Genomic DNA, 18887 nt, shown 5'->3' with positions numbered 1-18887 from the left:
CCTGGTCTTTTTTTCGCCATCCTCTCACCTTCTGGCACTAGGTCAGACAATGGTCTGCTGCTATTCATAGGGTTTTCATGGCCAATTTCTTTGGAAGTGGGTGGTCATGGTCTGTCTTTCTAGTCTGTCTAGTCAGGAAGCTCTGCTGAAATCGGTCTACCATGAGTGACCCTGCTGGTATTTGAAATATTGGTGGTATAGCTTTCAGCTTCATAGGAACACTCAGCTGCCACATTATGAGAACCAACAGATGGGTGCTGTGGTTCCCTGACTGGGAAACAAACCCTGCTGTGGTGCTGTGAGAGCACCAAATCTTAACCACTAGACCACTAGGGCTGACTATCTCTCAGACTAGAGAGGGAAATTTCCCCCAAATGTGTTTAATACCACAAGTTTCCATTTATAATAAATATATGTTTTCAGTTTAAATGAGCTTGTTTCCAAAAGTATGTTCCATAAGGAAAATGAACATTCTTTCATGTTACTAATGGGAATGTTAATTTGTGGAGGGTAAATTGGCAATATGTATCAGAAAAAAGTACCTAAAATATACATACCCTCTGATCTAGGAAGTCCACTTTTAGTAATATATCATAAGGAAACTTACTTCAAGCAGGTTCATGGCAACAATAGGAAATACATGCACCACAGCAGAATATTGGTTAAATAAATTAAAGAATGTTCATATGATGTACACCCATAAAAATATGTAGAAAAAGGTAAGTTTAAAAAATCAGGTCACATAACAATGCGTACATATATTCCCAATTCTGAAAAATAAACTAGCTAACTAACTAAGGAAAACAAGAGAGAAAATATGGGAAAAGTTAGAGGAGCATCCGGGAGCACCAGCATCTCACTAATAGAATGGGAAAGGAAATTATCATAGAAATAAGAAAATATTTCCAATGTGAAGGACGTAAGTCTCCCCATTGAAAGGATCCAGTAAGGGCCCAACACAATAAATGAAAAAAAGCCCCCATATCAAGGGACATCATTGTGAAATTTCAGAACCCAAAGATATCGGGGGATACTAAGCAGTCTCTGCCATCCTGCCCTGTCAAGCACATAGAACAAAATCATTTTCAGTCTAGCAACATCTCACAACATTTAACTCCCATGCACTTTCCTTGGGAGGCAACTGGAGAATGTGGTGTAATTACCTAGAATTTGAGACTGATAATAAAGATGAGAAAAATTCCATCACTTACTAGCTATATAACCTTGGGCAAGTTACTTAAGCTCTTTATGCATTAATTTCCTCATCTGTAAAGTGAAGGTAATTATATCGTTGTGAGGATTAAGTGACTTAATCTATAAAAAGTACTTAGCTAAATGTAATGAGGTATCCTGGAATAGATCTTGGAATAGAAAAAAAGGACATTGGTGGAAAAACTGGTAGGAACTGAATAAAGTCTATAATTTAGTTAAAACTATCATACCATTAATAATTTCTTATTTTGACAAATGTACTATAGTCATGGTAGACATTAGAGGAAGCTGGGTAAATGGTATTTGAGAACTTTCTGTACTATTTTTGCAACTTTTCTGTAAATCTAAAATTATTCCAAAATAAAAGATTTATATTAAAAAAAGTACTTCACTCCTACCTCATACCATATACGAAATGGATCATCAACCTAAATGTAAGAGCTAAAACTATGAAACTCCTAGAAGAAAACATAGTGACCGAGAATTAGGTAATGCTTTCTTAGATATGACAGCAAAAGCATCAGCAACAAAGAAATAGACGAAATGGACTTCATCAAAATTAAACACTTTTGTGCTTCAAAGGATACCATTAAAGACGTGAAAAGATAGCTCACGGAGTAGGAGAAAATATTCACAAATCATATATCTGATAAGGGACTTGTATGCAAAATACATAAAGAATTCTTACAATTCAACAATAAAAAAACACAAACAACCCAAATAAAAAATGGATAAAGGATTTAAATAGACATTTCTCCAAAGAAGATACGCAAAGGGTCAATAAGCACATGAAAAGATGCTCAGCATCATTAGTTATTAGAAAACTGCAAATCAAAACCACAATGAGATACCACTTCAAACCCACTAGGAGGGCTATTTTAAAAAGTTGGGGTGGAATAACAAGTGACGGCAAGGATGTGGAGAAATTAGAACCCTCATACATCAATGGTTGGAATGTAAAATACTGCAGACACTTAAAACAGTTTGATAGTTCTTCAAAATGTTAAACATAGAGTTACTACATGACCCAGAAATTCCACTCTTAAGTATATACCCAAAAGAACTGAAAACCTATGTCCACACAGAAACGGGAACACGAATGTTCATAGCAGCATCATTCATGATAGCAAAGAACTAGTAACAACCTGAATGTTTATCAACTGATAATGGATGGACAAAATGTGGGATACCCATGCAATGGAATATTATTCAGGAAAAAAAAAAGGAATGAAGTACTAATGCATGCTGCAACATGAATGAGCCTCAAAAACATTATGCTAGGTGAGACACACACAAAAGGTCACGTATTGTATAATTCCATTTATGTGAAATGTCCTGAATAGGCAAATCCATAGAAACGGAAAGTAGATTAGTAGTTGCCAGGGACTCGGGGGAGGAGAGAATAGAGAGTGACTGCTAAGGGGGATGGGGCTTGTTTGGGGGGGGGGGTGATGAAAATATTCTGAAATTGATGTGAACCATTTTCACTACTGGTGATGGTTGCACAACTCTGTGCCTATACTAAAAATTATGTAATTGCATACTTTAAAGCCTGAATTTTATGGCATGTGAATTATATAATAATAAAGGTGTTATTTAAAAAATGTACTTAGAATGGTTGTTGGCACAAAGTAAGTACCACATAGCCAAATATTCACTGCCTGTCCTTGGAAGAGTCTTAGTCAGGTGACTTGCCTTAGCCAATGAAATGTGGCTGGAAGTGATATCACTTCCTGGCAGAAGCGTTAGGAGCCAGCATGTTATCACCATATCGCCTTTCTCTCTGCCATAACAATCGTCAGTGTTCAAAATACAAGTAGCTTCATCAGCCCAGGTCCCAGAGTAAAAACAGTGTAGAGCAGAGCAGCAGCCACCCTTTGATGGACATGTAGTGGGTGGGAAATGATGTTGTAAGCCACTGAGATTTTAGGGTATGTGATAATAATAACAACAACTAGTATAATTACCACCACTAGCAGAAATTAGGAATTAGAGACTGTCGGGCCATCACCTCAAACAATACATTTGTGTGGGGATACCATGTAGACAGCAGAAGTACAGAACTTGAGTGCAGATGAGCAGTCAGGGCAGGAGAAGGAACATTCAGACCGATGACTGTCTCCTGAGAGGCCTGTGCTGGCTCTGGGGATTTGGAGGTGCAGTGCACGGGCCCTCCTTCGGCTTGCATGGACTGAGCACTCCGTGTGTGCCAAGCCCCTTTGGGCCCTGGTACACGCGCTGCCTCCAGTCTCACCGAAGAGCAGTTTGGTGATGAACAAGCAGCTTCTCCAATTTTGACCCGCAAATAAACAATTCTATTTTAGAGAAATTAGTGAAGCAAATGAAAGGCTGTGGGATCTGCTTAAAATAGCTACAGTGTCAAGGGCCGTGAGCCAGACCAAACAACACACCTTCCCACACACCCCACTTGGGCCTGTGATTACTCAAATCCCAGCACTGGCCCGGGAGCTGCCTGCCAGGAGCCTCCCTCCGAAGAGCGCAACTGGAAAGCAGTTTGCCAGAAAAGGGCAGGGCTGGCCTGGCCTTCGTCGTTGAACTAAGAGTTAACTGTGGGTGGGGGAGGGGGGAGCGCAGGACATTTTTCTTTATATTTCTCAGTTTGCGCTTAACATCACGACTCTCCACGGTTTGGTTTTCCACCTCCTCACCTGGCAGTTTGCTTCTGCAGATCTGGCAGCAGCCCAGCCGGCTGAGGAGGTGGGGGAGAGGCATGTGGCTTGGAGACTTCTCTAGGCTGAGCAGCCTAAGCCTGACCAGAAGCTGATCTGGTAGAAAGCAGGCTGCAGAGATGAACGTTATCGGTGCACCAAAGGTTTACAACTGTCTCTTTGTAAATAGAGGGTGGCTGCCCCAATCCGGTGAAGGGCACAAGGGCAGAACCCGGACCTTGAAGCATACAAAACAGAAGTGACAAGGCAGGGCACTTGGGGAGTAGATGTCATCTCTTCTACTCACGGGGAAGAGTCAGCCTGGTCGGGGCTACACAGGTTCACACACAATTGTGCCTTGAAGGAAGAAGTCCAGCAAACTTCAAAGAGGGGCCTAGCCCTAGTCCTGGGGTGGGAAGGGCAGAAATGACACCACAGACCAGGAAAGCCTCTGCCTGGAGAGGAAGAAGAACTCGTGTTGGGGGAGGAGACAAAGTTTGAGGTGCGGTGACTTGACTGGCTGCTCTGGTCTGTTCTGCTGTGGAGGGCTGTGTGCAATGGCTGCCTGTCCCGCCCCCTGAAGCGGAGGCAGGGAACAGTTAGGAGCTCCCAGGTGCATCTCAACTGCCACAGCATCTTTCAGCCCTGGAGTCTCTCATGTGTACAGTATGCATTTCCTTTAAAAAAAAAAATCAGAGAAACAACATCTTTAAAGTCAACTAGTTTCTTTCCACCTGGCCCTGCTCTCTCCTGTTACTGAGGACAGCCTCAGAGAAGATTCTTTGCAGTCTCTGAAAAAGTGGCCTGCCCTGAGTGACAAGGGGGTGAGGACACAGCAGCGGATTGATCGTACAGTAGCAGCTACCTTCTAAGAGTCAATTCAGGAGGATATGAAAAGGTTCTCTGGGCCTGAAATCCCACACACAGGTCTAAGATGCTTTATTTCTAGACAGCCTTGGAAAAACCTCGAGTGCAGGAGAGATGTAGCCACGCACTCAAATCAGGAGATATTAGCACCTGGGTAAGAGCAGGTCATTAGGTGGGGGACAATGGGGCACAGAAAACAGTTGTGACAGGGATTGTGGGCTCTGCCCTGGGTGGAGAAGGGCTTCTGCATGGACAGGGAGTGGGGAGGGGGCACAAGGAGGCCTGTCCCCCAAGCTGGACGTAATCTCTGAATTCCCATGGCGTTGCCTGTACCCTTGTACCTCTCATTCCACGTGTGAGGACAGGAGTTGGTCTGTTTCACCTTTGCCTCCTCAGCAGCGCCTGGTCGACCCTTGGGCAAAGCAGTCATTCAGCAATCAGCGACTCTGGAGCTGGGCTGCCTGCTTTGGGATTCTGCGTTTTCCACTGACATTTGTATTTCACAGATGTTGTTTATCTCGTTTTAACAGTGAAGAAACTGAGGTACAGCGATTTATTCAACTATTCATTCACTCACTCAACAAATATTTATTGTGAGCCAAGGCACTGTTCTGAACACTGGAGACAGAGACAAAAATCATAAAGCTTGCATTCTAGTGTGGGTAGACAGACAAAAACAAATGAAGATATAAAGTGTGTAGGACTTCAGACAGTCATCAATGCTATGGAGAAAAATAAAGTTGGGAAGGGGCTTTCAAAAAGGGTCAGAAAAGGCTGCCTGTGCAGGTGATACTTGAGCAGAGACCAGAGAAGGTGGGGAGCTAGCCTTGTGGGAACGCGGCAGAAGACCATGCCAGGAAGGGCCAGGCCCTGGGTGGGAGTCTGGTGCACAAGGAGCAGCAAGGAGGCCCTGAAGTTCTGCGACTTGTCCAGGTTTCAAAACCACAAAGCTTGAGTCCCAGTCAAGCGCTAGAATTTTACACCTAAAAAAACTGTTTTTATTTCATGGGCACTGTAAATTTCTTCATGTTTTAGGGTTTTTTTCCTTTTATATATCTTTATTTGAACATACTTATAAGCTGACTCTGATTTTAACATGGTTTTTTTTTTTTTTTTTTTTACCATTTTAGCCATTTTTAAGTGTAAAATTCGGTGGCATTGAATAATTCAGTGTTGTGTAACCATCACCAGTATCCATTTCCAGAACTTTTTCATTATCTCAAACAGAAGCTCTGTATCCATTAAACAATAACTTGCCTTCCCAGCCCCCATAGCTTGGTAATGTTTACTCTGTCTATGAATTTGCCACTCTAGGTACTTCATACCACTGGAACCATACTATGTGTCTGGCTTATTTCTCTTAGCAAGTTTTCAAGGTTCATCCATATCGTAGCATGTATCAGAATTTCATTCCTTTTTATAAGTTGAATAATATTCTATTTTATATATATACCACATTTTATTTACCGATTCATCTGCTGATGGTCATTTGTTGTTTCCACTTTTTGGTTATGGCAAATAATGCTATATGAACATTGGTGTACAAATATCTGTTTGAGTCCCTGCTTTCTTTTGACGATAGTCACACGCGCATAACATTTTGGTCAACAATGGACCACATATATGACAGTGGTCCCATGAGATTAGTGTGTGTTGGTTATACCATCTAGGTTTGTGTAAGTATATACTACAATGTTCGCACGACCACGAAATCACCTAATGATGCATTTCTCAGTACATATCCCTGTTGTTAAGCAACACGTCTATATATATATCTAGAAGTGAAATTGCTAGATCAAATGGTAATTCTAAGTTGATATTTTTTTAGGAACTGTCAAAACCTCTCCACAATGGCTGCACCGTTTTACATTCCAAGCAGCAATGCAGAAGGGTTCTAATTTTTCCATATCCTTACCAACACTTGCTATTTTCTTTTTTAATAGCCATCTTAATAAGTGGCACCTCATTATGATTCAGGTTCTACTCTTCTCACTGACTACTAGAAACAGTCAAATTTCTGTTCCATTTCAATAGGTGTATATATTTTTAGTTTTAGTCCTAGTGGCTCTTTGGTTTTTGACCCACTTCTAAATTTATACCAGAGATTCTCAATCGGGGCAATGTTCACTCTCGGTCTACCCTACTGGGGACATATGACAATGACTGGAGACATTTTGGGTTGCTACAACGAAAGGAGGAGATGCTGCTGGCAGCTAGTGGGTAGAGGCCAGGGATGCTGCTAAACATCCTTCAATGTACAGGATGGCCACCTGCAACAATTTGGCCTCAAAGGCCAATACTGCTCAGATGTAAAATCCTGGATTATAACTATCTTGTCATATTTCATATATCTTTATAAAGTGCCTTAAATCCTTTTGGGAATAAAGCAGAATACATAGTGAACTACTGTGTTTTTTTTTTTTTTTTAGATTGGCACCTGGGCTAACAACTGTTGCCAATCTTTTTTTTTTTTTTCTGCTTTTATCTCCCCAACCTCCCCCGTACATAGTTGTATATCTTAGTTGCAGGTCCTTCTAGTTGTGGGATGTGGGACGCTGCCTCACTGTGGCCTGATGAGCGGTGCCATGTCTGCGCCCAGGATCTGAACCCTGGGCCGCCGCAGCGGAGAGCGCGAACTTAACCACTCTTTTTTTTATTTTTTATATGATATTGTGATAAAGATGCAGAGGCATAACTTTCTTTTTATAAGAGCCTCTATATGTATATTCAAATTATATAATTGGATATATTTATTGAATTAGTTGCTAATTTAATAACCTAACATACAATGTAAGATGAAAATACTGCCATTAATATTTTCAAAAAATTAGCATGTTCCTGAAGGAAATAAATCTAGCTATCTGGCTTTTCATTAAGCTGAAAAATATCCTGTACCAGGCACTCTGTTTGGCACTAATTACACACTGGTAGACCAGGTGGATACGGTCCCTGTACCCACAGAGCACAACGTCACCAATGAATACCTGGTGTTAGGCCAATCATTTCTTACCAGTGTTTTGATGCCTCTCCCTTTTTTTTTTAATTTTTTTAATTTTTTTATTAATGTTATGATAGATTACAACCTTGTGAGATTTCAGTTGTACATTTTTGTTAGTCATGTTGTGGGTACACCACTTCCCCCTCTGTGCCCTCCCCCCACCCCCCCTTTTCCCTGGTAACCACCGATCAGATCTCCTTATCAATATACTAACTTCCACCTATGAGTGGAGTCATACAGAGTTCGTCTTTCTCTGACTGGATGCCTCTCCCTTTTTAAGTTAAATAGTTGAAGGAAACAGAAATTCTTGTAAAATGAAAAACTTTAATTGTTTAAAGCAAAGGCACAAGTAAACATTTTAGGTTATCATACAATGTTACAATAAGAAATTCCAACAGTAAAATGAAATACATTATAATTTTGCATCTCTATAGTATATCTAATGTATTATTCTATCATCTCTTCTTTGGAGTGAAAAGAAGGGATAGGTAGATCAATGGATGTGATGTAAAAACTTGGATTATAAATATCATCCACTCCACTTCTAACTGGAAATTTTAATTTCAGTAGAATGAATTAAAATTAATTTTTAAAAAACTTACCATTTTGTTAATAATAGAGCAGCAATAACTTTCAGGCTAAAGCTCATTGTTTTAATAAAGTAAATCACTGATTTCATGAAATGTTAGCTGTCGACGTCTGGTACTAGACAATAGTCAAGCTGGCTAAGAAAGGGCTTTACCAAAACACAATCCACATACTTATTTTACTTTAAATCTGAAAATTATAGTGTATTCTGTAAACAATAAAGAAGAATGAGGAACCAAATCATTTCTTATGCTGGAAATAAAATACTCAAAAAGGTCTAGATCTTGTTTTCAATCCAAGGCACTATCTGGAGAGTAACAAGCTGCATCATGTACAGAGCTAAGAAAAAGTTGTTTTTATCCTTCCAAAACAGCTGGCCAGTTAGTTGGGACTTGATGTCTCAATTAGTCATCAAACATTGAATGCCTAATATCAATAAAAAGGGTAGAAATTGTGTAAAGTTACATCTTTGACTTCTTTTTCCAGGAAGAAAAAATTTACCACTTATTTTTTAAAAGGCTGTTAAAATACTATCTTGATCTGAAAGGTCTGTTTCATCACCTCAATGCAGTTTCCATTTTATTCAGATCACTTGTAGCCTCCACTCTCAGCATTTCAACCCAGGATGGCAATGACACCAGGCAGGTAAATATCCTAAGGGAGTAAGTTTATTTTTTATTGTGAGTTTTTAATTTACTTCATTCACTCTCTCTGCCCTCTCGAATAAATAACATTTAAATGACACAAAAATACCAGAGATTAAATAAAATCTATCAAGAGAACACTGTCCAATGCCTCAAAGTCTTAACTTGAATGAAATGGAGTCAAATCAGAGCATAGCATCCTACTGCATTCTAAAGGCCAGAAGATTTTAAATGCTTCTAAGGAGTATTTGAGTCAAACATGTTGAATGAGAAGATTGCTGTTTCTCGTTTTCCGTTGTCCAAATTACAAGAGTATCAACAGATTAAGGTTTACTTACCATGATTCTTTTAACACCGAATTCCTAGTAAGAAACAGTACTCAGGAAATTCTCTAAGAATATCTTTCAAAATTTAGAATTCAAACATGATTCTAGAAACATGTTTTTAAAGTCAATTATAACACTGATTCAATGAAGCATACCCTAAAGGTCAATGATGCATGCTTTAAAGAACAGTACTGGGCTTCTGGAATTCTTTCCTTTCTTACTCCACTTCCAAAGGTACAGATATCTGTGCAAATTTGTCTATGGCATCAAAGAGTTCATGCTATAAAATAGCTGGTACACTTCCCATTTGGAATAGTTCTAAGTATAAGATCCACCAGGAAATTTTAGGTTTCCAAACCCCCGCTCGATAGCAAAAGCAAATGGTTTGACCTTCTACGGAAACAAACTGAAGAAGTAAACCTACATTCTAGAGTATCTAAATCAAGGGTCAGCCAACTTTTTCCCCAAAGAACCATAGCAGATATTTTAGGCTACTCAACTCTGCCACTGTAGCACAAAAGCAGCCGAAGACAATATGTAAATGGATAAGCATGGCTATGCTCCAATAAAACTTTATTTCTCAATACTGAAATTTGAATTTCATATGATTGTCATGTGACACAAAAACATTATTCTTTGGATTTTTTTTCCTCAACTATTTAAAAATGTAAAACCCACTCAGCTTGTGGGTCATGTAACAACTGGGAGCTGGCTGGAATTGGCCCATGGGCTGTAGTTGCTGTTCCCTGGGCTAGATCATTCAGATTTCTTGATGCGGGGGTCAAAGCAATCACGTGGCCATGAATCATCTTATTTCACTTGAGCATCAACCAGTAAGGAACCCCAAAGGAGAATTCCAAAAGCACCAGTTGGATAATTCTGACTAGTATCTATGCTCATATGCTGGGGAGAGCTTATGAGTGTTGATACTCATATATCTATACATATATATATATAAAATTAGGAAACACATTGAAATCAAATTTATTTAAATCATATTAATTGTCAGAAAAGCAGGGAATCGAGAAATTCATTGGCTGAACCTTTTCAAATGCTTTGGTGTCAGAGAGATCTGGATTAAAATCTTGGTTCTTCTATTTACTAACTTGTGACCGCAGGTAAATTACTTAACCACTAGAATTTAGCCTGGTACTACAGACATAGCAGGCATGTTTTCAATCTTCCTTCTCAATCAAATAGCTACAAAAGGCTTGCTGGAAAAGCCTAGTCCATGATGTACCAAAAGGCTTAACTCCTGGTTTTAGACAGAAAACTGTTTTTGTTTCTTCTACGCCATTCTGTCACATACTTTTTTTTCTGCATGTAACATACTGTGCAAAATTGTACTTCCATATGTACCGAATTCTACCTTCCTCTTTTCCTCAAAGGCTATTTTTTTCCATAGGCTGCTGATGAAAACGTGAGTGGAAAGCATCCAGTCAACACATTCTTGTCATCTTTCCATAGTGTAAGTGTAATTTGGGTGTTTCCTCCAAAATTTATCAATGACAGGCATTCAGTTTTCTAGAAAAAAAAGTCTAGATGATAAAAAAGGAAGAACTGGTAGGAAAGAATTCTTATGGCTTTATCTACAGATTAGTAACTACAGAATCTGAAGATACTGTTTATAGATTGTTTGCAGATATAATTGCTGTGTATCTTGGACTTCAGTCCATTGCTTAAATTATATTAAGTAAAATATTCGCACTAAGTAATACGTGCTATAATCTCATGAAAAATTTATTAGTTACATATACATGAAGTAAAAGATTTTACCAATAGTGTTTTTGAACAAGCATCAGTTATGAATTTGCTAGTGTTGAATGCTAAGCAAAATACTAAAGCTATTAAATATTAGTGTTTGGTTTTATTTTCAATTTTCTTTTAACCTATTATTTATAGAAGTCTTGTTAGAATGCTGAAGGCAGTCATTTTGCAACATGTACATTCTCCATATAAAATAATGTTCAATGTTGGCTGATGTAGATTTACAAATATGTACAAAAAAATATATTTGTAGTTAATCTACTACTCTGACTGGTAAGCAACACATGGAAGCATCATATGCACGTAAAAATTAGAAATTAAAAAAACCTTAAAACTCTCAAGACACATAACCATTAATTTGTATTTATAAAATTACACAGAAAAAAGGCTTTGTGTTTGGGAACTTTCAGTGGCCCACTGATAAAGCAGTACAGTCATGCGTTGTTTAACGATGGGGATACGTTCTAAGAAATGCGTAGTCAGGCGATTTTGTCGTTGTGCAAACACCATAGAGTGTACTTATACAAACCTAGATGGTATAGCCTACCACACATCTAGGCTATATGGTACTGATCTCATGGGACCACCATGGTATATGCGGTCCGTCATTGACCGAAATGTCATTATGCAGCGCATGAGTATAACTTTAACTGAAAAAAAAAATCCCCCAAACACAAAAATACAAGATAAATCAGATGTACGGTCAAATGTTTGTAGACAGATGCCCTCAAAACAAATGGGAAAACATAAATATACAATTTGTTCACTGAGCATAAAATATTGCACAAGAGCAGTTTTGTCTGAAGAAAATTCAATTTTCCATAGTTCCAAACTTTAAAATGTGTTCCCACATATAGATATAATTGCATTTTCTAAACAAGAAACATTAATATTCAGTAATACTGTTAGAACCTTATTTTCCCCATTAACCATACTCCAGTCTATTTTATGGCAATGGTAAGTCAGTGGTGAAGATTTGGCAAAGATAAAAAGGCAGATAAGATAAAATATATGTATATATATGTACATATGAAACAGATATGTTCCAAAAACCCTTAATCATATGATAACTGATCCCTTAAAAAAAGCCACAGTCTAAGTCACAGTGATGGTCAGACAGTGGTTGAGTATGACTCTCTTCTTCTTGGGGGCCGCTCCTTTTGAGCCATTCGATCCCTCTCTCTGGTCTCCAGCACACTGTCTTCTGTTTCGCTTTCACTGCCATCTGCCACAGCACGGTCCAAAGACATCGGGTCAGATTTTCTGTGCAAAGGAAAACCAATGCCACATTCCCGTAAGGGATTATCTATAAAATCTTCATCAGAGGAATGGGATGATTCGTCATCTCCTATTAAATGGTTGACGATGTGGATTCCATCAAAAGGGGGTTGGCCTGAGAAGCCCCTCTGGCCTTTTAGGCACCTGAGCTGTCAAAACAAAATCCAAGTTAATATACTCAACTGGGGGAAACACACACATCACTCTAAGAAAGCAAACATTTCATATTTAAAGAAGGAGACACCTTGATCTTTTCCCATTTATAGATATAATAGTAACTACCAATTTTTGAGTGACTCCTGTGTGTTATGTAATGGACACATAACTTGTTATTTTAATTGAATCATCACAACAGTCCTATTATCCTCATTTCAGAGATTAGGAAATGGAGAGTCAGGTAGAGTAACTTGCTGAGGACACATGGCTAATAGCAAAGTTTAAATTCAAACTGAACCTTCATTATACCAGAGATAATATAATGTACTATGTACTCATCACCTAATTTCAGCAATTAACACATCATGGAAAATCTTGTTACGTTACACCTGTCTGGTCTCTGGATTATTTTAAGGTAAATCTCAGACATCCTATCAGTTCATCTGTAAATATTTCAGTGTGCATCTCTAGAAGACATGGATTTAAAGACCATATTCTGAACCATCACACTCACTGTCTTGAGAGCATGCCCCCATAATTCTGTGAATGATGAAAATGATTTACAAATCATTAAAATTTGCTGCGAGTCTCCATCCTGTTATGACATCCTAAAGACCACCACACCACTACCACTCAAGGCAGGAATGCTTCTTCCCACTAACGATATCTCCTTCTGCATGGGGTGAATGCCAGATGTGTATTACATTTCTGCCTTTTCTCCCCAGGAAGAAGGAACGACCTCTCACCAAGGAGTAGGGGAGAGAAATGACATGTTGCTCAGCTCTTATCCCTCTCAGTCTATCTTCAAGAACCAGATTCTGTTTCTCTAACCCTGGAGTTTTACAGGGCCAGACCCTCATGTGGGAAAGGTTGTGGAGATCAAATGCTACCTGCTACTTGGTGGGCAAGTCTGACTAACTCTAGAATTCAGTACTGAAAAACCCATTGTTGTCACACATCTAAACCACATTCTCCAAAACCAGTTTTATCATGATTAAAGGTGATTTCTTTTCATCATCTGCCACTTCTTTGCCTAAAATCCCTCAAATTCCCACCCTCCACCACAGATACTACCACTTCCACTACCATATAATTAAGACATCAATGCTGTCCTCAAGAGTTTGTTTTAAATATAAAACAATTTTGATATTGTCACTTAATTTCTCCCATACACCATGATTTTTCTCCTACAATAAAAGCAGAAGAGTTAAAAAGAAATCCAAGACAACAATAAAAAGCAGTTAACTACCAAAATCTATCTTGACTATCAAGAATTTTGCTGAAATATACTCCATGTGTCCTACCCTTATTACTCTCAACCTTCAATTTTGTTTCTCAGGGACAAATTCCCGGTCTCTTACCATCTTTCAAATCTTGAGATAAAGGCAATGTGAAATATTCAGGAAATATTACATACACTTTCAAAACTAACGGTTCTGAGAGTAAAGACATTACAGCTTTGCCATAATACCTCCCAGCTTTTCCTACAGACTTCCAAGAAGTGAAGAAACCTTAGCACTTCCTTGTTGGAATGAGACAATGGGAAACAAGAAGGATGCTGGGACTCAGTAGCACGACGTCTGCCTTGGGCAAAACCTTTAACCATAAAGAAATTCCTGTGCCCTAGGCCAAGAGAACAAAATTATAGTGAGGTACAATGTAACTTAAATAACACCTTCCTCCTTGGCAGAGAAGAGACATAAACCTGGAATTGGATCTTTAGGGCAAGGGCACAGAACACCACAGACACCTCCCCATGGCTGTGATACCCACTGCATTACTACAACTGCCACGTTCTGATGCAACATCCTATCACCATATTGCAACACATGATTTATAGCTCCAAGTGTTAAATTAAGTCAGTTAATCTCTTCCTTTCTCTCTTTTCCCCAGGCCCTTTTGAAGAAATAATATGGAACACGTGTCTGCCTTCTTCCTGGCTGTTATAAAGGAGGAGCATGGCAGAAGAACCACAACTTCCCAATTGTTTGGAAAGCTGTAGCTTTCCTTTGCTCTAACAAAATTTATTGTAATTAAAATGCTGCAGCCTCATATCAGATGTAGTAAGTGACTTCAAATACAATATAAAACCAACTACAGGTTGAGGGGTCCTTCCCTCAACGTCAAAGGAGATGCAGTTAACGCTTCTTTGAGAATCGCTAATATAGAATAACGAAGGCATAGAGGAATTCTTTGGTGGAAAGAAGAAAAAGGTGAAGGTAAGGGACTATCTGGTAAAACTGAAGCTGTCCCTGAGTTATCTCCTGGACCTAGGAGTTGCGTACAGATTCTCAGAGTGAAGAGGCCAGTGCAGGCCCCGAATGTGGACATTTGGGCAAGGACTTCCAGGGGACTGATTCCAGAATGTGGGCTAGAAGGGGCTGGACTTCAGGAGGGGATGTGCTCTGGGACTCCTGTGAAGAGGGGTTCGGCTGGAAGAAGACCAGAGCTGGGCCCTCTGAAGTGCAAAGCCTTGGTTGCCTGGATCTAAGAGCTGTACTGCTTATCCTTATTACTAGATTTTTTAGGAGCCAAGTATATTTAAACTACAACAAAAAGCAGACAATTAACCTTCTCAACCTAACCTCCCCACAAAAACTTTCAGGGATATCATTGGTAGCAACTTACATTAGCATGTCTCAAAATATGGTCCACTGATCATCTGCATTAGGATAACCAAGGATGTCTACCAAAAATGTAGAACTGCTCCCCAGATCTAAGGAATCAAAATCCTGAGAGTGAAACCCTAGAATCTATGTTTTTTACAAGCATTTCAGGAGAGTTTTATAGACTCATTTTGAGAATCACTGTGGTAGCTCCTCTGTTCAAACCAAATGGGGCTGAGTGAGAAAGGAGGTGATTTACCTGAACTAGAACTCTCAATTATTCAAGACAACAGTGCTTCTGACCTGTGAACACCTGCCTGTGTGTCTAGCACATTCAAATGGACCCCATGTTTCAGGAGTATAACCAAGCTGTTCCCAGCCAACTCCACCATCACAACTCCACAAGGCGCAGTCTGTTTAAATGTCTTTTCCTGAAACGTCTCCTGGTATAAGGGTAGGGTCTAGGAATATAAATATTCAAAAAAGCTGAATAACTTTGTTGCACATCTCAGGGTAAGGACCACTACGCTAGGCAATGGTTTGTTTGGGTCAATCACAGGATCAGGAATCTGACAAAAGCTACTGACTGTCTCGAAAAGTACACGCGCATACTTTAGCATACCCTTTTGAGGCCCATTGTCTCTTCTAATTTTTGGTTAAATACTATGGGAATATCTTCATGACACTAACAACAACAACAACAAAAACTTTAATTGTGAACTGCCAGTCTATACTCATATCGTGGAAAAGAAAAAAAAGGATTATTTTTCCAGATGAAATTAGACATAGGTTTTAAAGTCACTGAACGTGCCTGGAAGCACTTTCGAGCTTCACCAAGCAAACAGAGCCACTGGGACACTCCAGAATTTTAAGTAAAGGAATTCTTCTCTGGTGAATCTTGGGATTCTCCAAAGAAGGATCTCAGCTATATTACCCTACAATGACAGTCATAGTCAGAGAACCCTACCCAGGCATTCAGAACTTCCTGTCAGCTTTTTAAGTTCTCCAGTGTTAAAGTTTAAGCAGAGAGTCAAACTTATCAGACATCTGAGAAAAGCATCTAAGAGAAGCCAGAAAAAAGGCAACTAGGAGGAAACAGACTCTCTGGGGAGATGAAAGCTTAAAAAAAATCATTTATTCCCTCTGAAGATACTGCATTCATGTAAAAAGAATGGGATACTCTAAAAAAGAGGTCTTAGACGTGAATTTCTCTAAACTGAAAGGCATGAGTTTTGAGACTGAAAAAGCCTATCAAGTGTCTAGGACAATGGAGAAAAGTAGACCTAGACCATGATATATCCCAATGAAATCTCAGGACAATGGGAAAAAAGAAAACATAAAGCATCTCGTTGAAAAGAAAAACACGTTTTACACAAAAGAATCAGAATGGTATCAGACTTCTCAACTGTAAAGACAAGAGAGCAGTGCCTTGAGAATTCTGAGAAAAAATAATTTCTAACCTACATTTCTTTTTTGGTGAGGAAGATTGGCCCTGAGCTAACATCTGTGCCAATCTTCCTCTGTTTTGTATGTGGGATGCCACCAGAGCATGGCTTGATGAGTGGTGTGTAGGTCCACACCCAGGATCCAAACATGTGAACGCCTGGCTGCCCAAGCAGAGCACATGAACTTAACCACTATGCCATCAAGCTAGCCTCTCTAAATTACATTTTAAAAAACCGTAATTATCTTAAAAATTTTTTTATACCCACTCCAACTACCGATTAAATATAAGGCTAAAATATGAGTTAAAAGCTGCAAAAACTTAAAAAAACAAACAAAAAGAAAACCTCTTTTGGGTCAACTATGAGAACTGGAATCAGATAAAACCTTTTTATAATTTATCTCCCACAAATGTTTTTCTTTCAGAAAGGTAAGTGATATGCTCCACCAAAATGAAGCATATCAAGAAAGAAAGAGACATCCTTTTTTTTTTTTGATCCAGGAAAAAGGAAGTCCAATACAAAAGTGAGGCAAAAAGAACACTAGGATGACAAAAAAAGCTCCCAAGATGACGCGGTGCAGGAGGCCTAGAGACATCAGTCCTCACTGAAGTTGACTGGAACAGGTCAGAGGAAAGATTTCAAGAAGGTAAAATTAATAGTATACCTAAATTGTTTGAACAGGAGAGATTAACACATAACAGGAGATTTACATGGTACTAGAAGAGTACATGGATGAATCTCAGACACATTAAGCTGAGTCAAAGAAGCCAAATTCAACAGACAATATATTGCATGATTTCATTTATATGAAACATCCAGAACAGGCAAGTCTATAGATCAGAAAGTAGATGGGTGGCTGCCCAGGACTGGGGGAGAGGGGGGAGAAAGGGAGTGACTGAAAATGGACATGAGGTTTCTTTTGGGGTGATAGAAAATATTCCAAAATTAGACTGTGGTTATGGTTGCACAAGTCCTTAAATACATTAAAAGCCATTGAATTTTACACTTAAAATAGAAGAACTTTATGATATGTAAATTTTATCTCAATAAAGCTGTTTAAAATAAACTAGAGCCAGAAAAACAAACAACCTGCCTCCCTAAACACTGTTTTTCAAACTTTCTTGATAAGAACATCTTGGAAACTTGTGAAAAATAAGACTTCCCAGGCCTATCCTTGGTCTCCAATCCAGAGGAGAGGCCTGAGAGGCTGCAGCGTAAGCACCTGTGTGCTGGATGTCAGCCGTGAATGGCATTCGTAGACCTAAAGATGTAAACGTAAACTAATGATGCAGATCTTGAACACTAATGTAAACAAAATTATATTAATTGGAGGCAGGGATGAAAAGTTTGTGTTCATGGTGAGGGTGGAGAGAATGAAAAAGAGAGAAATCCTTCTCCATGTCAAGAAGCCAACAGATTGAGCCTAAAACTGAAAAATCAAGATGAAAACAGTGGCCTCTAAGGAACAGCAAAAGTGGAGTCTAACACTGTTTTTTGCAAAAGTCTTTTAATTAGTCTCTGACTCTTCAAATGATGTGCATAATTGTAAAAGTTTTTAAAAATTAAAAACACTTCAGAAAAGAGAAAATATATGCTTCATCTAAAATTCAACCATAAAAAAGGGATGAAGTCAAAGCTGGGAAGTCTTTCCTGCTCCCTCAGTCCTATCCCCTACAGGTCCCAGTATCAGGAGTGTGGTGTTACCAACTCTAATTTTTAATTTAATTCTATCAGGTCAAGGTTGTAGAGACAGCCAGTCTCCCAATTTTCTTTTTGTTTTAGAAGCAGCCTGTCCAATTACTGAGCAATATCAAAGACCAATGCTAAATCATAAACAAATATTGTCACAAAATTATCAGTGATTTCTTGTACTTCTTTTTGTGTGGGCATTTTCACAGAGACCTTGAAGGCATAAAAAACTGTCAAAAAACTATCTTCGATATAATTCTAGTTTTATCATGTACATACTACATAAGCAACATATCAACTAAGGCAATTTAGAAAATAAAGCAATTCCACAACACACAATCCTGAGATAATCCCATTAACATTTTAATGCATCTTTCAAGACGATTTTTCTAACCTGATGTACTTTTCAAAAATGGATTGGCCACTAAATATATTGTTCTATAACCTGCTTTGTCACTTGACAACATATTACACGTACTTCTCAGTGTCGTAATCTTTTGATGGCTGCATGGTATCTCACTTAGGAATGTATCATGATCTGTTTAACCAATCCTTTTGTTGGGAAATTGAGGCTTCCGCTGCCTCACTGTTATAAACAGCACTCCCATGAACATCTTTGAACACACGGCTCTGCAGAGTTGC

General features: G+C 38.8%; 1 protein-coding gene across 10 annotated transcripts in view; it reads right to left on the bottom strand.

Annotated features, from left to right (window-relative positions):
- Window positions 1–8050: 8050 nt before the first annotated feature.
- Window positions 8051–18887, bottom strand: part of EVI5 (ecotropic viral integration site 5) — a 223019-nt gene continuing 212182 nt past the window's right edge. For 8 of the 10 annotated variants that reach the window (XM_070268726.1, XM_070268727.1, XM_070268728.1 and 5 more), the window contains one exon: window positions 8051–12498. In XM_070268726.1, coding sequence (XP_070124827.1) covers window positions 12184–12498 — 315 coding nt within the window. In that variant the 3' untranslated portion in view covers window positions 8051–12183. The remainder of the gene's footprint in view (window positions 12499–18887) is intronic. The other 2 variants (XM_023641642.2, XM_070268732.1) reach the window with 1 other exon arrangement.

Source organism: Equus caballus, chromosome 5, assembly GCF_041296265.1.
Source record: "Equus caballus isolate H_3958 breed thoroughbred chromosome 5, TB-T2T, whole genome shotgun sequence".
Classification (NCBI taxonomy): Eukaryota; Metazoa; Chordata; class Mammalia; order Perissodactyla; family Equidae; genus Equus; species Equus caballus.
The sequence above is the reverse complement of the archived record's forward strand: the minus strand, read 5'-3'. Positions and strand labels throughout refer to the sequence as shown.